General features: G+C 39.9%; 1 protein-coding gene across 1 annotated transcript; it reads left to right on the top strand.

Moving 5' to 3' along the window:
• The first annotated feature begins 12,372 nt into the window (after nucleotides 1-12,372).
• On the top strand, nucleotides 12,373-18,147 carry GLYATL2 (glycine-N-acyltransferase like 2). Its single transcript, XM_039245012.1, has 5 exons — nucleotides 12,373-12,450; nucleotides 13,588-13,695; nucleotides 15,541-15,667; nucleotides 15,758-15,929; nucleotides 17,742-18,147. Exons 1-5 carry the CDS (start codon nucleotides 12,373-12,375, stop codon nucleotides 18,145-18,147), a joined length of 891 nt encoding a protein of 296 aa, XP_039100943.1.
• Nucleotides 18,148-22,125: the final 3,978 nt, after the last annotated feature.

Raw genomic sequence — 22,125 nt, 5'->3', positions numbered from 1 at the left:
TGTGACATTACTTAGCCTCTGCAATCAGACAACACAAAGAAATACAAGGTATCCAAATAGGCCAGGAGGAGGTCTAACTTTCACTCTTCACAAATGACATGATTCTCTATATGGGAAACCCCAAAGATTCCACAAAAAAACTGCTAGAACTGAAACATGAATTCAGCAAAGTTCGCAGGATATAAAATCAATGCATAGAAATCAGTTGCATTCCTATACACCAATAGTGAAACAGCAGAAAGAGAAATCAAGGAATCAATCCCATTTATAATTGCAACCTAAACCCGTAAAATACCTAGGAATAAATCTAACCAAAGAGGTGAAAAATCTATATACTGAAAATTATAGAAAGCTTATGAAAGAAATTGAAGAAGACAAAAAAATAGAAAAATATTCCATGCTCCTGGGTAGGAAGAACAAATATTGTTAAAATGTCAATACTACCCAAAGCAATCGATAATTCAATACAATAACATTAAAATAACACCAGCATCCTCACAGAGCTACAACAAACAATCTTAAAATATGTATGGAACCAGAAAAGACCCTGAATAGCCAAAGCAATCTTGAAAAATAAAACCAAAGCTGGAGGCATCTCAATCTCAGACTTCAGGCTGTATTACAAAGCTGTCATCATCAAGACAGTATGGCACTGGCACAAAAACAGACACTCAGATCAATGGAACAGAATAGAGAACCCAGAAATGGATGCACAAACATATGGCCAACTCATCTTTGACAAAGAAGGAAGGAATATCCAATGGAGTAAAGACAGTCCTTTCAGCAAATGGTGCTGGGAATATTAGACAGTGACATGCAGAAAAATGAACCTGGACTACTTTCTTACACCACACACAAAAATAAACTCAAAATGAATGAAAGACCTAAATTTAAGACAGGAAGCCATCAAAATCCTAGAGGTGAAAGAAGGCAAAAGCCTCTTTGACCTCAGTTGCAGCAACTTCTTACTTGACATGTCCCCAGAGGCAAGAGAAACCAAAGCAAAAATGAACTATTGGGACTTCATCAAAATAAAATCTTCTGCACAGTGAAAAAAACAATCAGCAAAACTAAAAGGCAACCAATGGAATGGGAAAAGATATTTGCAAATGACATATCTGATAAAGGGTTAGTATCCAAAATCTATAGAGGACTTATCAAACTCAACATCCCAAAACAAATAATCCAGGGAAGAAATGGCAAAGGACATGCATAGACACTTCTCCAAAGAAGACATCCAGATGGCCAACCGACACATGAAAAAATGCTCTACATCACTCAGCATCAGGGAAATACAAATCAAAACCACACTGATATACCACCTCCACCTGTCAGAATGGCTAAAATTAGCAACTCAGGCAACAACAGATGTTGGCGAGGATGTGGAGAAAGAGGGACCCTTTTGTTTAGTATTATTTAAATGTTTTTTTTTTTATTTATTTCTGAGAGAGGGAGAGACAGTGTGAGCAGCGGAGGGTCAGAGAGAGAGGGAGACACAGAATCTGAAGCAGGTTCCAGGCTCTGAGCTGGCAGTCAGCACAGAGCCCAACGCGGGGCTCGAACCCACGAACCGTGAGATCATGACCTGACCCGAAGTCGGATGCTTAACCGACTTAGCCACACACGTGCCCCAAGAGGAACCCTGTTACACTGCTGGTGGGAATGCAAACTGGTGCAGCCACTCTGGAAAACAGTATGGAGGTTCCTCAAAAAATTAAAAATAGAACTACCTTATAACCCAATTGTGCAAGTGCACTACTAGGTATTTATCCAAGGGATAGAGGAGTGCTGATTCATAGAGGCACATGCACCCCAATGATTATAGCAGCACTACCAACAAAAGTATGGAAAGAACCCAAATGTCCATCGATGGATGAATGGATAAAGAAGATATGGTGTGGGGAGTCTGGGTGGCTCAGTCGGTTGAGCATCCGACTTCGGCTCAGGTCATGATCTCACGGTTGGTGGGTTTGAGCCCCGCGTCAGGCTCTGTGCTGACAGCCAGCTCAGAGCCTGGAGACTGTTTCCAATTCTGTGTCTCCCTCTGTCTCTGACCCTCCCCTCCTCACGCTGTCTCTCTCTCTCTCTCTCAAAAATAAATAAAACATTAAAAAAAAAGAAGATATGGTGTGTATATATATACATTGGAGTATTAGTCGGAAATCAAAAAGAATGAAATCTTGCCATCTGCAACTACATGGATGGGACTAGAGGGTATTATGATAAGTGAAATCAGTCAGTCAGAGAAAGACAAATATCATATAAGGACTTTAAGATACAAAACATATGAACATAAGGGAAGGGAAGCAAAAATAATATAAAAACAGGCAGGGGGGACAAAACATAAGAGGCTCTTAAATATAGAGAACAAACAGAGGGTTGATGGAGGGATTGTGGGAGGGGAGATGGGCTAAATGGGTAAGGGGCTTAAGGAATCTACTCCTGAAATCAGTGTTGCACCATGTGCTAACTAACTTGGATGCAAATTATTAAAAATAAATAAATTATAGAAAAAAAAGAATGTGACATTATTAGGAAAAGAGGGTAAACACTGGGCAACCAGATAAAACTATAAATACCAGCACACTGGCATCATGGTGGAGATAACCATGTTTTAAACAGCATGCAGGAGGTTCCAGAACGTGTGCTTAGTGCACCCCATGAATTATTTTATCATCCTCAACAACTCTGTGAGGGAGACACTATTACTGCTTAAATGTCACTGCTCTGTACATCGAGGGTGTGGGAGTTTAAATGTCTTGCTTAATGTCACATAGATGCTATGTTGCAGGATCTGTTCTAGAACCTAGGCCCAATTACCAAAAAGTCCCAGTTTTAACTGTTATTTTGTATTGTGTCTCTACCAATAGTGGGTGTGGGAGACTCAAAGAAAAAGGAGAATAAAGCATCCTCTGGTCCAAGTTCCTTCTGGCTTTCTTGCTAATCTCCCAGGAATACTGAACGCTGAACATTGTGGACCTTGATACCTTTACTCTAACCTGCCTTGATCTGAGAATATTCTTAAAACAAATGCTGTCTTATCCCTTTGGCAATTCACTTTCAATAAGAATAGTCAAACAAAATCTCTCAATAGTTATTTATCTATTTTAATCCTTTTGATGCCTTTCTGGAAATTCAGGTTTCCACATCCCTAAGGAAACTGGCAGATAATGTGGTCTCAAATAGCTGGTGACAATCAGGAGCACAATAAATGAGGTTTGGCTCCACATCTCATTGGAGGGTGTTAGCAAAGGTTTTGAAATGTTAGACTTGGGAACCAAACTATCACGTCTGAGTTCTGGCTCAGCTATTTCCAACCTGTGTGATCTTGAACAAGCTACTTAATCTCTCTGTATCTTCATGTACTCCTCTATAAAATGTGAAGAATAGTAAGAATAGTAATGCTTACCTCATAGGTGAGAATCAAATAAAATAATATGTTAATCAGTTAGAATGTGGTTAGTATTTTGTTAATTGATCAATGTTAACCATTATTATTCTAAACCTACAGTCCTGGCAGCTCCTGAACATCTTTGGATTCATGTTGTTTACATTCTCACTGTTCTCTAACGGAATGTCCGTAAGCAGATTTAAAAGACTTCCTTGGTAAAGAGCAAATCCTTCCTCATGAAGCATGATGTGAGGGTGAACAGGGAGCTGGGCATCTGATTACCTCTACTGCAGAATTTGTTATGGAGAAACTTGTGGTCTTATGGAAAGAATGGGGTGGAGGGAACTGGATTTAGAAGGTTTGAGACCATGAAAGCCCTATCCAAAGTAAGGATATTCATAAATATAGAGAAAGATTTGGTTTTACAGTTGTTCAAAAACCATAATACAGAGCTCAAGTGAAGATTATTACTTCATATACTTTTCCTTTAAAATAATTAAGGTTATTGATGCTTCCATTAGATCAGTCCACAGATCCTTCTGTTATGTTTTGCTTTCCCTTCCTTCTCAATCACTAAATACTCTCAGTCTTACACTTGAATTATCTCAAAACCCACCTCTCCATGACAATGGTTATTGTACCAGCTCAGGTGGCCATTACCTCTGTGTGTATCCCACCGATAGACATCCCCCTTCCAGCCATGTTTCTCCAGTCTTGACTGTCCAGTGGCCTTCCATCACCTTTGGGATGAATTAGAAAGTCCTTAACAGGGCTGATAAGTACCTTTCCCCCTGGCATCCTCTTTCCCCTCCCATCTATGCTCCAGTCTTATCTGAGTTCTTCAGGTAGGTCTTCCAAAGTGCTCTATTCTCTCTTGCTCTGAGACGTCACAGATACTGTCCCTCTATCTGGAGTATGGTCTTCACCAACTTCAACATCTCTACTCTCCTTCACTTGGCTGGCTCTCTTGAACCTCACAATCTAGAACAGTATAACAGAGTAGGTATTCAACTAGTATCTGTAATAAATAAAGGAATGGCAAGTGAATGGTTTGTTGTACCTAGCCATGTTCAATAAAGGACTTAAGACAGTTATTTCCATTTGCCTTCCCTTGAACAGAATCACTACTTCTTTCCTTTCCAGTTTCCCTAAGAAAACTGAAGTTTTCTACAGTGAACTGTAATTAAAGTCTGTTGTAGGGAATACATATTTCCTGTTTGGTTTTTCCATCCATGCACCCAATACCTTTCTGATTTTAGGATTTGAAAGATGTTGATTGCCTCCTCCATTGGAATTCTTGATTCATTTTCCAGCTTCCTTCCTTATCATAATTGGTTATTCTCCCTTATTGTAGTAGGTTCTACATGTGCTCCCCAATACCATATTCTCTCTTTTATCTTGAGGCAACAGCTAGATACTATTGTCCAGCCTCAGTTATAGCTAGGTAGAGTCATGTGCCTGAATTATGGCTACTGGAATTTTAGTGAAGTGATGGCACTATTTCCATGGCTGGCCCTTCCTCTCTTTCACTATGAGCTGACCGGAGAGAACTCTGAGGTCTTAGAGGAAGACAGAATAACAATATGGAAAAAAAAAGCCTGCATCCTAAAGAGAGAGAGGCAAACAAAGGAATAGACTCAACTACAGAGAACAAACTGATGGGAGGTGGGTGGACGGATGGGTTAAATCGGTGAAGAAATTAGGGAGGGTATTCATTATGATGAGCACAGGGCAATGTATGAGAGTGTTGAATCACTATATTGTACACCTGAAACTAATAATACACTGTATGTTAACTAACTGGAATTTAAAAAAAGAACTTAAAAAAGGCTGCATGCTGATAGAACTGTGTGGGACAGGGTAAGCTCATATGGAAATGAGATGTGGGCAAGAAGTAAAACTTTACTTGTATGTTAAGTCACTGAAATTTTGGGGTGGCTTGCCCTGATTGATGCACTTGTCTTTGCAATATCTCAATGACAAGATCACTTGTTACTACTCTATCATCTGGCTTCCCCCCTTTCTGTTTTCAATGTTCTTTTTTTACACATTTATAAAAAGACTGACAATCTGCATATAAAAGATCCAAAAGTGTCCAAGTTGCATAAAGGTGCAAGTAATGAGTGATTCTATTTGGTGTAGGAATATTTGTTAGAACAAGCAATAAGAAAGAAAAAAGTGACTATCCATACAGTTCTGTGGAAGTAAGAAGAGGACATCCAGGAGCTTTATGTTAGTAATTATGTTTCCTACATATGGAATTTTATGAAATAAAATTCTTTCTTAAGTGGGAAATTCAATTGTGCAACCATTATAAACTATCATTAGAAAAAATTTTTAATGGCTTGAGAAATTACTTATGTGATACTCAGTGTGGGACACAAAAATTGCCTGATCTCAACTATCCACAATATAATCTCAAGTATGAAAGAAAGTATGCTGTAATTTACAGGCAGGAAATAGACCAACATATGTAAAAAAGAGGATGAATCAACATATTGTAACTAATGTAATTTTGTGAACAAATTAATCATAAAAATTACAAGTATGTCAAAATTTTTGGTTCAAAAAATGGAATTACTAAAACATTAAGACCTTATATAACAAGCATATGCATAGTGCCAAATCCTCATCTGTGGCATTTAAAATGTTATCTAAATGGATGAAGTAGGTTTGTAAGAAGATAGAAACTGCCCAAGCATAAGGAATAACTCAATGAAGAGTCATGGTGTCATTAAGAGAATCTGGTCTTTGGCTTCAGTGGAGGCATGGCTGTTGGTTGGTTTTGTGACTTTGTGGAAGACATTCATTCTCTCTCAACACCAACTTCCTGATTTGTGTGAAAATACCTCTTGCCTGTCTCATATCATGAATGATTAAAATTTTTGAAGTAGTTCCACACCGTTCCAGGAAGTGGGTAAAATTTTGAAAGCTTTTTTAACTCTTTCCTCTCTCTCAAGTTCTCCAAATGTTAATGTAGACCAGGCTCTGTTAGGTAGCTTATTATAAAATACAGATTCCCAAGTGTTCTGGGAGGCCATGATTCAATTGATTTGGAAAAGTTCCTATATTTTTAACAAGAAAGACCAGAGGATCTTGATGTTGTGAGAGCACTCTGAGAAAGCATTTTACCACCATTCCTCTCCAAAATGAATTCCAGCCCCACTCATGCTTCTGTCCAGTGACTATTTGTTCTTCTTGTGTTTACTATACCCCCCCCCCACTTGTTCTTTTCATTGTAAACAATACAAAGGACAAGGTTATGAGGTCAGTTCTTATACTAACAGCAACTGCCCAGGGGTATTCTCAGCTTTTCCAGGTTGAAGACATTAAACCAGGAATTTTTCAGTGAAGCCAAATATTCTAAGTCTTTTGTTTGCCCTAATGATAACACTTAAATTATGCTGTAGCTGAGCCATTTCTGCTAACTCTAAACTTGTCTTACAATTTTTGCTTTGAAATAGCCAATCAGCTCTAAGTGATAGCATACAAATCAAAAAAACTTCAGAGGGAAACTTCTTACAATCGTAGAAGTTGCTCAAACAGAACATATTCCTGGTCTTCCTCTGATCCTCACAAAGCCTCTAGCTTAATGTCAAAGAACAGAACTTCCAATTTTCCCTATAAGAATCCAGAGCTACTTTATGCTGACCAGTGACAACGTGAGTCAGTTCAAGTTTTTGCGTGGATGACTGTAAGTTAGTAGCTACGGAAGCCTCTCCACTGCCACACTAAGCAACGACAGAAGGTGGTGTATATACACGTTTACAAAGAAACTTCAGGTAAGCAGAATTATTTTGGACAGCCAAAGCCTTTTTTCTCAGCTTTTCAATTAATCAAAATCCTGGTTCTAAATAATTTGTTTTTGGTAATTGAGTCCCCCTCCTCCCCACCACCTCCATCCTCGGAAGGAGCACTCACAAGTCCCAATGTTGAGAACCAATTCCTCAAAATATTGTAGGACTTTGGAACCAGAAAGTACTTTAAGAATCTGCCATGCTAGTGGGTGTCATTTTGAACTCATAAGAAGTACAAAGGCTTTCCTTGAACTTTAAATTACTGATACATGTGCCTGTCTCTGCACCCTCCAGACACCCACAAAAATACTATGATAAAGACCAGAATCAGCATTCTCCTGGCATCTAACCCATCTTCTAAAGTGTTACTTGTCCATTTGCAGGAGAAGAACCTTTGAGGGCTGGGCTGTGCCAGATGGCTAAGATGAACTCTTCCTCCGTCTTGTTGCTTTCTGCAAAATTCCTCTCCATTCATGGATGCATTTGGCACCTGACTTTTCTCTTGTCAAACTTCTGCCACATCGTGGTGATGTTTATCATACCTCATACTCCCAGTCCCTTACTGGCTGCTACACTATGGACTGGAAGTTGAAGTCAACAGCCACACATCCAGAACTAATCCACCTCTGAAATTCTAACCTCTGATAGCCTAATTTCTGACTCTGCTCTCCTGTGGTCTGCATACATTCCCCCTATCACCGTGTTATTCTTTGACCTTATAAATTGTGCTCTCTCCATCTTGTCCCGTTTGATTAGGCTCCATCCTACTTTCTTTCCTTTCTTCTCTCTTATAAATCCTACAATTGAAGTTTATTTCCTTGTTCTCAAATATTCTGCCTCTTTTATCATTTTTTGCTACTCTAGCCTGCTTCCTTTCAATTTGTTTTCTTTGCTTCTATGCTCTCAGTGCTGAGCTCATATATGTGGATGAATATCACTCCCAAATGGTGGTTTTCGCTCTGCACCTTGTCCAAAACAATGTCTAGAGATTCCTGTATGTATTCAGTGTCTGTCATTTCTCCCACTAACATCAGATGCCATTCAATCCCTAACCATTTCCCATAAAAACTTATTATTTTTTCTCTACACTCTCCTGGCTCACTCTCCCACCCTACTCACTTCCAAAGGAAGATTTGTCTTTCTGTTTCTTCCAGAAAATGGACATTCAAAGATAACTTGTCACCTTCCTGCTCTTTTGTCTAGCCTTAAGTACATGCACACACACCCACATGTATACACTTGAACTAAAATAGTTCTCTTCTACCTCAGCAGAAGTATTCTTACCACCCAAAATGAATCTCAACACCTACTCTTAGAGGTAAGGTTACAGATTAGATGAACATGAAGGGTTTGGAACAGTGCCTGGTCAGTGGATTTAGCTATTTTTCTTGCCTCTTTCTACTTCCTATTATATCCATGGGCTTATCAGTTACTCTCCATCATTCCTGGCTTTCTGGAGTTGGCACAAATATGCTCACCTCTCTCATCTGGTAAGAAATGTCTTCCTTTGAGCTCCTACACTCTCCTTCCTCCCTCCAGACTCCTGTATTCTTCTCCTTCCTTTCCTGGCCAAGCTCTTTAAAGACTTATCTTCACTTCCTCATGGTTCATTTAGTCTCTAATCCTCTTCACCTAGTTTCTTCTCCACCATTCCCATGCATATCTCTCTCCATATCAATAATCAATTCCCAACTCCATATTAAGGTGGCATTTTTAGTACTCATCTCTCTTAGTTTCCCAGAAGGATTTGTTTTTTGTTGTTGTTTTAATAGTTTATTGTCAAGTTGATTTCCATATAATATATTGATGCGGACGAAATGACACAGAGGACAAGACACACACAAAAGACAGACACAGACACAACTCCGGCCGGAGGAACAATTCTACGCAAGCCCCTCTTGCGGTTTATTTTATACCCGGTAACTGGATACAAACTGAAATCTACAAGATGCATTCCTTTACCAATTAAGGGCAAGTAGCCAAACACATTTCAAGGACGGGGGGAAGCAAAGGGAGGAAGCGACCACAACATGTTTACTAAGAGGCCTGCTCACAATTCCAGCCTCCTCCTTATTTCTAAGGAGGGCATGTTCCCTCGTTTGCGAGCGGACCATTAAACTTGGATATTGTGTGCAGGCCTCCTGGCAGAGCATCCTGTTTGCAGGCACTCTTTGCCCAGGCAGGGAGCCCCGTGTTCAGGCACATCCCCGCGTCCCTAACCACGCTTTCTTGTGGTCACTGTCGGGCTCCCACATATATAACACTCAGCTCATCCCCACAAGTGCCCTCCTCCATGCCCATCACCCCCCTTCCCCTTTCCCCCACACCCACCTCAGTTTGTTCTCAGCCCTCAAGAGTCTCTCATGGTTTGCCTCTCTCCCTCTCCCCCAGTATTTCCCCCCTTCTTCTCCCCCATGGTCCTCCGTTAAGTTCCTCCTAATCCTCCTATATGTGCAAACATATGGTAGCTGTCATTCTCTGCCTGACTTATTTCACTCAGCATAATACCCTCAAGTTCCATCCAGGTTGCTACACATGGCCAGATTTAACTCCCACCTTTAAATAAATTTTCTCCTATTTTGACTTCCGAGATACTTCTCATCTTATTTTTCATACTCTTTGACCACTTTCCCCCAGTATCCTCTGTTGGACCCTTCACTAATCTCATTAAACATCTATATTCTTCTACATAGTTTTATGGATGATCATAATAGACTGTCTATTGGATTAGGTTAACTCAGAAGGATTCTACCACCTGGAGGCCCCAGAGTGAATTGGAAATAGAAGTCTCCAACTGGTGGGAGCTGAGCAAGGGTCCTGCCCCAAAGGCCAGTTGGCTGTAACATGGCACAGAAATGGGAGAGCATGTCCTGTGAATGATGGGAGGTGGCAACAAGGAACAGAAGTTATGCACAACCTTTCTCACCACCCTTCTTACTGCATCACCCTACATCTTACATATCTGATATAAGGTGCTACAACCAACTCATCATTGAACATTTTCTTCTTTATTTGAAATCTTCCATTGGTAGAAATTCATGCATTTTCTTTAGAGTGCTGAAAGCTTAGAATCAGAGTGAAGAAAGTTGATGCTCAGTCTTTCAGGAAAAGTATCCCAAGGGTCCCCTCTCTATGCCTCACTGATTCCATTCATTCATTGAACAAATGCTCATTGGTGGCTACACTATATCATATGTTATGCTTGATGCTTGAACTTTAAGGAAGAATAAGAGATGGTCCCACTTTCCAAGGAGATTACGCTCTTCTGGGGAAATATGTTACAAAAGGCCTGAAGAATGAGCAGAATAATCTTTCATTTGGTTAGTATATCCACTGTCATAGACTGTGCTGGAGACATACTGACTTGTCCTAGAACTGTGATTTGCCTCAAAATGTCTTTTGTTTTTGCTTTTGTGTTAACAGATTTATTTGAACAAGTTATATATAGTGCCATATATGAAGCTTTGTTTTGTTATGTTCCTGTCCAATAGAATGGTCCCCTTGATTGGGTTCGCAGGTCTTCACAATTCCCCTCAGAATCACATGTATACACCATCCAACAGAACGCTAAACACTTCATATACATATGCATTTCATGATGTCACCCTCAGGACAACCCACAAAGTAGGTATGATTATCCCCATTTTATAGATGAAGAAAGTAAATCTCAGAGAGTTTCAAGTAACCTACCTAAAGTGACCCTGCTAGGAAGTAGAGGAGCCAAGGTTTGGGTCTGGTCTGTTTGATTCCAAAGACCATGTTCTTAATCACTGTACTTCCTTTTGGTTTGATTCTCACTACATAACATATTATAGGCGCTAGATTTTCCAGGATTGTTATGATTTAAAAACATGATGGCTCCTTTATAAGCCATCAAAATTGCTCTGAATTTCTTGTTTTCTGTTGGCTTTTAGAAAATGTGGCTACTCTTATAAATGTCTTTAAGTACCGTATATATACCTCAGTCAGGTATATGTAATATAAATATATATACATAATCATGGGTATAAGAATGGAAAAAAAGTCCATATGTGTATCATATTTATATACTACTTGATCTCAGAAAGACTTCAAGATGAATTTACACACACACACACACGAATAACCATTTTACCTATCCATCTTTATGTTACTCACATGTATTATATTAGATATTTTCTGACTTTTTAACACAGACATTTTCTCTGTAATTAAGCACACTTTTAAGACAGTATTTTCATGTCTGGCCAGTAATCCATAATTTAGATACGCTGCCATTAACTTAAGCATTCCTCTATAATGGATTTTGGATCATTTCTATTTTTTAAGGTTTTATTTATTTAAGTAATCTCTACACCCAATGTGGGTCATGAACTCATGATTCTGAGATTAACAGTCGCATATTTTTCTGACTGATCTAGAAAAGCACCCCATTTTTGGATTATTTTTAAATTTATAGTATTGTAATACTACAGTGAATTTCCTTATATTTACACCTCTATAGATGTCTATTATTGCTTCCTTGGGATGAGTTTCTAAATGCATAATTATTGAATAAAAAGTGTTTCCTCTATTTTTAACGTTGCTAGAGTATAATTCAAGTTTCTATATTTTGCCAATTTATACTTGGGTAATATCATTCCTGATCAACAATTTTTCCTTCCTATGATTGTGTTGCTTAGAAAAAAGGGACTACACACAATATGGTCTTTAGGACCTTTTCCAGAAGACTGCATTCTTTTATGATGTCTAAAAATACTACTGATCCTATGACAACATTAGCACAAGTGTTTCAGTGCCCAGGGATCTCAGGGTCCCCTGGGATGGTTTTTGTGAAAAGATTCATTGTTCTTCATTTGTATCTGGACAGTTGAAGACATTTGCTTCTCAGATTCTTGGCCTGATTTGAATCAAATGTGCATGCAGAGATTTGCTTCACCAAATGTGTTATGGTATTTTCATGGAATTGTACAAAGATCACCAAGGAGCCCTGCAGCTCTAGGCTTTAGTTTCTCATTTGCAAAATGAAAGGTTTGGACTTGATAATTTCTAAAACCCTTTATATCCAACAGTGTATGATGTCCTAGATGATTTTTCCTGTCTCCTCTTGCTGGACACCTGTCTCATCTTTCCAGGTGCTTTTGTTTGTATGTTTCTTTCCTTAGGTCATCTTCCTGAGAGAAGGGGGCTGAGGTGCTATACAAGATGTTTGTGCTTCATGAATCCCAGAAGCTGCAGATTCTCTATGAATCCCTGGAAAAGAGCATCCCTGAGTCCTTGAAGGTGAGAGAGTAGGGAGAAATCTGGGAGAGAGGGGTGGGAATATAGTGTGGGAATACAGATTCAGGGCTCAGAACCTTCCTGGGCAGAAGGAAAAACAAGTCTAAAGTCAGATTCTTTCTGCAAGGATGATCTTAATACCCATACCTAAACACATACTTTACTCCTCCTTCTTCTTTTTAAAACATGGTTTGAATCTATTCTATTCCTATTTCTAGTGGAATTCCTTATCTGCTCCAGGCTATTGCAATATTTGCCTTTCTACAATATTACTAACTTACCTACACTTGGTAACCAGAGTCATCTATCTGACACAAATATGATCATACAACTCCCTTGTTTTAAAATTTCAGTAGCAGTCCATGTCCAAGGCACAAAAGTCCACACTCCTTAATTCTGAGGTTTATCACAAAATGTTCCAGTGTCTTCTGCTTCATCTCCCAACAATGTCTCTTCCATATACCACATGCTAAATCACTGAGCCTTCACAGCTCAGCAGGGATGATACAATCTACCACAACTTCAAACACTAACACATGCTTTTTCTCTCACCTGGAATTGCCTTTCTTCTCTATTTTGCCAGGAAAAGACTTTACTTATCCCTGAAGACCGATTTCAAATATTACTTCCTCTATATGTTTCTTACCACCCCTAGAGAGGTAGTGACTTTCTTCCTTGAGACCCCACACAACCATATGCATGCATCTATCAGAACATGTGTCCTATTATGATCAAACTATATACTTCTCCATCCTTGTAAACTTGAAGGCAGTGGCTGTATCATGCTCACCTTTGAATTTTCCACATTTGACACAAATCTGACACATAATAGGTGCCAAAAATGGTATAGTATGAAAAGAAAAAAAATGGTGTGAATTTTTAAAAAATGAATGAATGAATGAATGTCAGAGGAGCTATTTCCTAATGATTCAGTGATTCACTTAGATTTTTGTGGAAAAGCCCTTCCTGGGCTTTTTTGCAGCATGCTTCCCAATGGATAGTTCAGTGAGCCATCCTGAAAGCACTAAAGTGATCCTGTCAAGTTCTCCTGACTCCTGGCTTTATTTCCCAGATCACCTTCAAGACCCGACCTCAAAGAAAAACTTCATCTCCTCCTATTTTGATCTGTTGCTCTTGTAGGTATATGGTGCTGTTTTCAACATTAAAAATAAAAACCCATTCAACATGGAGGTGCTGGTGGATGCCTGGCCAGATTATCAGATAGTCATTACTCGGCCTCAGAGAGAGGTGAGATCACTAGTTACTGAATACCAAACCAGTCATGTTTGGATGAATACCAAAACCAGTCTGAGGATGTTCTCTGAGTAGAAATGAGGAACTGAAGCTGGAGGCTGAGGATAAGAGCCTTTGCACCCCTGGTCCATATAGATTTTGGGAGGACTTCTTGGATGGGGAGAGGAAGGCAGTGAAATAAGGCATGAGTAGAAACCAAATTGCCAGTAATCCAGGGCTTAAAAATACTGTCAGGATCTCATCTGGTCTATTTTATTTTATTTTTTATTTAGAGTGAGTGAGCACGGGGGAGAGGGGCGGGGGGGGAGAGAGAGAGAGAGAGAGAGAGAGAGAGAGAGAGAGAGAGATCTTAAGCAGGCTCCACACTTGGGGCTTGATCCCACAAAGCATGAGATCATGACCTGAACTGAAATCAAGAGTTGGTCGCTCAACCAACTGAGCCATGCAGGTGCCCCTGGTCAATTCTTTTCCATTGAAATTCTAATCACAGGCATATACCTCAACATAAATATTTGTGGCTGGAAATGGTTAGGGAATGTTTCACTTTCCCTGGGTCTGATGAACATAATCCGATACCATTTGAATCAGTACTGGTTTTGAGATCTAAATCTGCCAAGTGTCTAGCTGTGTGACCTTGGGAAGACTGCTGCTTTCTTCACTATAAAAAGTGCAGTTGACAAAAACTACTATTCAGAGGATTGCTAAACTATAGATAAATTATGTATAGTTGACCCTTGAACAATGCAGACATCAGGGACACCAGCCCCTGAACAGTCAGAAATCTGCATATAATTCTTGACTTCCTCCAAAACTTAACTACTAATAACCTACCATTGACCAGAAGAAGCCTTACTGATAACATGGTCTATTAACATATATTTTGTATATTACATGTATTATATATTGTATTGTTATAATAAAGTAAGCTAGAAAAATTAAAATGTCATTACAATCATAAAGAAAATACATTTACTGTATTTTAAACAAATTTGCTTGAAAGTGGACCCTCAGTTCAAACCCGTACTGTAGAGCCAATTGTGTATTTAATAAAAACGTCTTTCCCATCTTTCAGATTTGGGGAGTATAAGTATTGAATCCCCTCCATCCCAGAGTAGGGATATTTTAACCCCTCCTCCCACACTTCTCTATTTACATAGTTATCAGGAGAATTAGAACACAACCTCACTTGTAACAACCCCCAGAGAAGTATCAGCTGCAGAAAGTGAGTAGGAATGCCAGGCAGTGGAGACTGGGCCTTCCCCTCCAGCTGCTGCTGTGAACCAGGGGGCCCTGAGGGCTTTTTCTAAACAAACTGAGGGCTTATGGGGGGGAGGAGAGGGGGGTGATGGTCATGGAGGAGGGCACTTGTTGGGATAAGCACTGGGTGTTATATGGAAACCAACTTGACAATAAACTATTTAAAAAAATAAAAAAGTCCTCTCTGTTCACTTGTACGTCAAGAGCCAGTTACCACACCAGCACCAGAGTGCTGAGTTAGAATTAGCCTAGGCATGGCTTCCTCACAGAGCCACAGTCTGACCCCAACCTCGTTCCCTATATTTCTCTCCATAAGGTAGATATCCTCTCTCTCTTTTAGACCCTTAACACACCCTATTGCTGGTGCACCTTCCATCCCAGGCAAGAGAGGTCCTTAAGCACTGTCCCTATCACTGTCAAGAGTGATTTATTTCTCAAAGGATTCCAAGGCCATTTTCTGTCTACACTTCTGGGAAAAACATAGGGTATCAAACATTTGAGTCTGCAGCACTCCAGGCATATGCAACAACATTTTGTAAATTGTACTGCTATGTAAATAAGGTTGATATTTGTTGTTATCAGGAGATGAAGGACGAACTGGATCATTATACCAACACTTACCAAATCTTCACCAAAGCTCCTGACAAGTTAGAGGAAGTCCTGGCATGCCCCCAGGTTATCAATTGGGACCAAGCCTTCCAGATCCAAGGTAACTGATCTGAGTTAAAAAGCCAAGACCTGTGGTTCATTCACAGATGTGGAAGGGGGCAGACAGTGCCTGTTTTTCTCCCCTCTCCAGGTTGCCAAGAGAACTTGCGGGAGGCAATAAGAAAGATTTCAGTTTCAAAATCAGTGCAGGTGGATTACACAAAGACCACACTCATTATGACACAAATGCCAATGGAACCCAGTGATGACCAGGTGGATGTGATGGAGTCATTTAAAATGCCCAAAGTGGATGACAATACCGAGTGAGATTTTAACTTTTGCTTCCCAAATTCCTGATAAGAAATCATGCAGTTATCATAAGGGCCAGACCTGGCAATGCAAGATTTGAGACTAAATTATGGGGCTCACAGTTGTAGGGGTAGAGGAAGGGAACTGTATTAGCTGAGGTTTGCTGAGCATGGGCGAGGTCTTCATGAGATGAGGTCCTTTCCATATATAATTCACTTAGAGCCCTCCTGGGAGAGTGTTGGACATCATGGTGATATTAAAGAATCTTTATTAAGATTATTTTCAATTTCTTGCAAAAACACTACATTCTAGGGGCATGTGGGTGGCTCAGTAGGTTAAACATTGGACTTTGGCTCAGGTCATGATCTCATGGTTTGTGGGTTCAAGCCCAGTGTCAGGCTTTGTGCTGAAAGCTTGGAGCCTAGAGCCTGCTTCAGATTCTGTGCTTGCTTCTCTCTGCCCCTCCCCCACTCATGCTCACTCTCTCTCTCTCTCAAAAATAATAAATAAACATTAAAAAATACAATATTCTATACCAAGTATACAAGTATTCAAAGAAAAAAGTGAAAGTTTTCCCACTTAGATCCCCACAATCTTTCTTTCAGGTGTAAATATTCTTTTTTTTTCTAAGTTTATTTATTTATTTTGAGAGAGAGAGAGCAAGGCAAGGGCAGAGAGAGAATCCCAAGCAGGCTCTGCACTGTCAGTGCAAAGGCCAACGTGGGACTTGAATTCACGAACCGTGAGATCATGACCTGAGCCAAAGTCGGATGCTTGACTGACTGGGCCACCCAGGTGCTCCCAGGTGTAAATATTCTTAACGTTAGTGTGTATGCTTTTAGTACTCGGTGTGTATGAATTTTTGTTGTTTTCCTTTTCTTTTGTTTTTACAACAGGTGCACTTACTGTACTACAACTTTTTTCATTCAGATATGTTATATAACCCTTTCATGTAATCTCATACAGGTATCTTCATGTACTTTGGCAGCTGCATAGATTTCCATAAGAGGGAGATGCACAATTATGTAATCCCATATTAGCACACTTTTTATTTCTCTCCAGTTCTTCCTAATAACAGAAATTCTACAAGAAATGTCGTCGTAAACAGATCATAGCACAAGTTGTATAAATATTTCTAAAAGATGAATCCTGGAACTGAAATAGTTAGGTAAAATAATATGTATATTAAATGGAAGATATTTTCAAATTGGATTTTAAGACTTTGATAAATTTATTTGTGTATTTAAAAAGAATTTTAACATTTATTCATTTTTGAGAGACAGAGACAGAGAGTAAGCAGGGCAGGGGCAGAGAGAGAGAGAGGGAGACACAGAATCTGAAGCAGGCTCCAAGCTCTGAGCTGTCAGCACAGAGCCCAGTGCGGAGCTTGAACACACAAACTTGAGAGATGACCTGAGCTGAAATCGAACGCTTAACCGACTGAGCCACCCAGAATTCAGAATACATGTTTCACACATGCATCTTCAAACAAAATTCAGGGCTGCTCTGGTGTATCTATAGCCTTCTTTTAAGACATATGCTTATTTTCTTCTTCCTTGGGATATATGGTTACTTTTTTGAGATGTTCTGTGTTATATGATGCTAATTCTCTGTTATGAAATGTATCATAAAGTACATAGGGTGCTGGCACTCTTAATTATTTGGGAACATTTTGGAGCAGACAAAGAATTAGTAGTTTTTTGTCCACCTGTTTCCTCTTCTAGGCTATAGGGTTCTCAAGGAAAGGATTGGTGTCATATTCATTTTTTACACTCCTGGTGTTTTGTAAATGTTGGTTGAGTAAATGCTCATTTTTTTCTTGACAGGAAAGAGAACTTTCAGAACATCTTCTTAGATCCTTCCCATGCAGGGCTTGTGAATGAGCAGTGGACATTTGGGAAAAATGATAGGAGCTTGAAATACATTGAACGCTGCCTCCAGAATTTTCCAGGATTCGGTGTGCTGGGTCCAGAGGGGTGCCTTATCTCTTGGGTTGTAATGGAACAGTCCTGTGAGATGAGAATGGGCTACACTGTCCCCAAATACCGAAATCATGGCTATATGAAGAAAATCGGTATTCACCTTATGAAGTATTTTATTCAGAAAAAAATGCCATTTTATTTTCATGTGTCAGAATATAAAGAATACCATCAGGCACCGAGGGATATGAAGTTTAAGGTTGCTCCTTGTGGTTGGCATCAGTGGAAATGCACTCCTGAGAAATATTGTTGATTAGTGCCATTTTTCATTGCAAGCCTTCCTCATCAGTGAAAAAATATATATCAGTTCACACACATCCTGATGATTTATATTAGCACAAAAATATCCCATTATTTTGGGTCCATGCATTACTTAGCCCACCCTGTATAACATTTTTGTCCTCCTCCATATTACAGGGAACTAGAAGCTTGAACTTTCGGTGTTATGTTTTTCTTTTATGGTGACAGACATCTCAGAATTAAAATCATCCAGTGTCAATCATTAGTGCCAAGATAACCCTATCAAAGCAACATTTTCCTCTTTGAAGTCTTCTTTCATGAAAGACTACAACTATCTCATGCTTCTATGTTTAAGAATAAAAGGTCTGTTTTGAGACGTGTCTCCTCTGGTATTTTCCCCTTCCTCTGACAAAGTTTTTCAAAGGACCCTTCAAAAGCCCTCAGCTTTTGATCCTGGGTGCCCTCTCAAGAGTTTTGAGATATTCTATAGATAAACCACATCTTCTTGATCCATTCTTCTGTTGATGGACACTTAGGCTCTTTCCATGTTTTAGCTATTGTTGAGAGTGCTGCTATGAACATTGGGGTACATGTGCTCCTATGCATCAGCATTTCTGTATCCCTTGGGAATACTACATGGCAATGAGAAACAATGAAATCTGGCCATGTGTAGCAACATGGATGGACCTTGAGGGTGTTCTGCTGAGCGAAATAAGTCAGGCAGAGAAGGACAAATATCATATGTTTGCACGTATAGGAGGATTAGGAGGAACTTGACGGAGGAACAAGGGGGAGAAGAAGGGGGGAAATGGTGGGGGAGAGGGAGAGAGGCAAACCATGAGAGACTCTTGAATGCTGACAAAAACTGAGGACTGATGGATGTCGGGGGGAGGAGGGATGGGCATGGAGGAGGGCACTTGTGGGGATGAGCACTGAGTGTTATGTGGAAACTAATTTGACAATAAACTATTTGTAAAAAAAAATAAAATAAAATAAAATTTAAAAAAAAACTTAAAAATAAAAGAGTTTTGAGATATTCTACTGAATTAAGTTATGTGGCCATCAGTGAATGTTTGGTTTTCTGATTAGCTTTTTATCACAAGGGGCTGGGTAGGTTGACTTGCGTGTCTTAACTTCCTATTTCCAATATGAATTTTCCATCCTGTATTGGTTTCTTATTGTTGTTGTGAAATCAAAGTCTCAGCAAGGTCAGCACCTTCTGGAGTTTGGAGGGGAGAATCCATTTTCTGGCCTTTTCCAGCGTAGAGAAGCTGCCCTCATGCCTTGGCTGTGGTTCGGCATCCCTTTGCTCCCACTGCTTCTGTTTTCCCCCACACCCTTTATCTCTTTCCATGTCCCTCTTACAAGGACACTTGTCATTACACTCACAACCCACTTGGGAAAGTCAGGAATAGTCTTCCCATCTCAAGATCTTTATGTGATCACACCAGCAAAGTCCTTATTATAATGCAGCTTAACATTCGAAGCTCCTAGGCATTAGTACCTGGATATCATTGGGGGTCATTATCCAGTCGACCACATATGAGTGTCAGGTTTATGTATCTCTATGAGCAAAGTCACCACATACTTTCAGAACTCATATGTTCTCAGTCTGAGACTGACTAGCATTTGTATATCTTAGGTCTATGTTCATGGGAGAGAAAACTTCCCCTGGCTTAAACCCTGTGTTTATAAAAAATTATATCAACTATGATTCAGAGGTCAAGACCATGGATAAACACTGATATTCAGGGCCCATTCGTGTAAGGGATTTGGGGAAGAAGGCACCACAGATAATGTTTACTTAAATCTAAATAAAATAGAGTCAACATCTTCATCTTTAAAATGCCCTTAGTGCTTGAAAATAGACGCCCACCTTGGTTGGTAAATAAATGCTAGAGTAACACTTTAACAATAGACAAAGCCTTAATAGCTCTGTGACTCCATGAGCGTTCTCTGAGCAGAGACAGGCTTCCAGCCCCCTACCTATACACTAAGGTAACAACTTAGGAATTCAGATTTCTTCTGGACACCACTTTTTCTGCTTTAATTTACACTTCAGGACTGACCGGCGCCTTCCTTGTGATCGATCTCTCTGGCAGCCACAACTCTTCTTGGCTATAGAACAGGAAGTAGCAAGCTCTTCTTCAAGACAGTGTCAAAGGAATCAGAGACACAATGAAATGAGGGAGACATGTCACATGCTAATAATAGCTTATATCTAGATTGTACTTAACAGGTTCTAGGCTGCCTTCTAAGTGCTTGGCACCCCTTAACTCATTTAGAGCTCACAACTCCCCCAAGAGGCAAGCATGGTTACTGCAGAAGAGAAAAGCAGAGGGCGCCTGGGTGGCTCAATTGGTTAAGTGCATGCTCTTGGTTTTGGCTCAGGTCATGATCTCATGTTTCATGTGATCAAGCCCCGCATTGGGCTCTGTACTGACAGCATGGAGCTCGCTTGGGATTCTCTCTCTCTCCCTCTCTTACTCTGCCCCCCCTTCTCTCTCTCTCTCTCTCAAAATAGATACAAAATGTTTTTAATTAAAAATTTTTAAAGGGGCGCCTGGGTGGCTTAGTCGGTTAAGCGTCCGACTTTCGCTTAGGTCATGATCTCGCGGTTCGTGGGTTCGGGCCCCGCGTCGGGCTCTGTGCTGACTGCCAGCTCAGAGCCTGGAGCCTGTTTCAGTCTGTGACTCCCTCTCTCTCTGACCCTCCCCTGTTCACGCTGTCTCTCTCTCTCTCCTAGAAATAAATAAAACATTAAAAAAATTAAAAAAAAAATTTTAAAAAGGAAGAGAAAACCACACTAGAGAGTGTTATATCTTTGTCTAAGGCCCAGGCCACCCAACTAATAAGTAGCCAATTCAGGAACTGAATTCAGTTTGTATGGTTCCCATGCTGATACACTTTTTTAAAAATGTTTTTTATTTACTTTTGAGAGAGAGAGAGAGAGACAGCATGAGTAGGGGAGGATCAGAGACAGAGGGAGACACAGAATCCGAAGACAGGCTCCAGGCTCTGAGCTGTCAGCACAAAGCCCAACATGGGGCTCGACCCCACAAACCATGAGATCATGACCTGAGCCAAAGTCAGACGCTCAACCGACTGAGCCACTCAGGTGCCCCCCACACTGATACTCTTAACCTCTGGGCTATCACCTATGACAAATGGCTAATGCTTACTAAACACTGACAAGTAAGCTGACATATGGATTCCTGTCCACTGTCTGTTTCCTTATCTGTAATTGGAAACAATGCAGTGGCCTTAAATATAGTTACAATATTAACCATCATCACTACCTACACCAGAATTTTTCATCTCCAGCATGAGCTCTGGACCCATTAAACAATAACATCCCATTTCCTTGTCCCCCAGCTCCTGCTAAACTTTATTCTTCTTTCAGTCTCTATGAATTTGCCTATTCTAGATAACTCATATAAGTGGGATTGTACATTTGTCCTTCTGTGTCTGGCTGATTTTATTTAACATTGTTCTCAAAGTCTATCCATGGTGTAGCATCCATCAAAATTTCATTCTTTTTGTGCCTATATGATATTCCATTGTATGTATATACCACATTTTGTTTATCATCCATCTATTGATGGTTATTTATTTGAGTCGTTTACACCTTTTGGCCATTGTGACTCATGGTGCTATGAACATGAGTGTTACAAATTATCTATTTGAATTCCTGCTTTCAGTTCTTTGGGGTATATAACAAATGGCTAAGGCTTAGTAAACACCAACAAATGAGCTGAGCTATGAGTTCATACTAGAAGTGAAATTGCGGGATCTTCAGTAGTTCTGTTTAACTTTTCCCCCAGTTTTCTTGAGATATAATGAACTCACAGTGCCATATAAGTTTAGGGTGTATAGAAAATGACTGACTTGGGCAGAGAAGGACAAATACCATATGTTTGCACGTATAGGAGGATTAGGAGGAACTTGACGGAGGAACAAGGGGGAGAAGAAGGGCGGAAATGGTGGGGGA

Source organism: Hyaena hyaena, unplaced genomic scaffold, assembly GCF_003009895.1.
Source record: "Hyaena hyaena isolate Hyena2069 unplaced genomic scaffold, ASM300989v1 scaffold_252, whole genome shotgun sequence".
NCBI lineage: Eukaryota > Metazoa > Chordata > Mammalia > Carnivora > Hyaenidae > Hyaena > Hyaena hyaena.
Note: the sequence above shows the minus strand (reverse complement) of the source record. Positions and strands in the feature narration are given on the sequence as shown.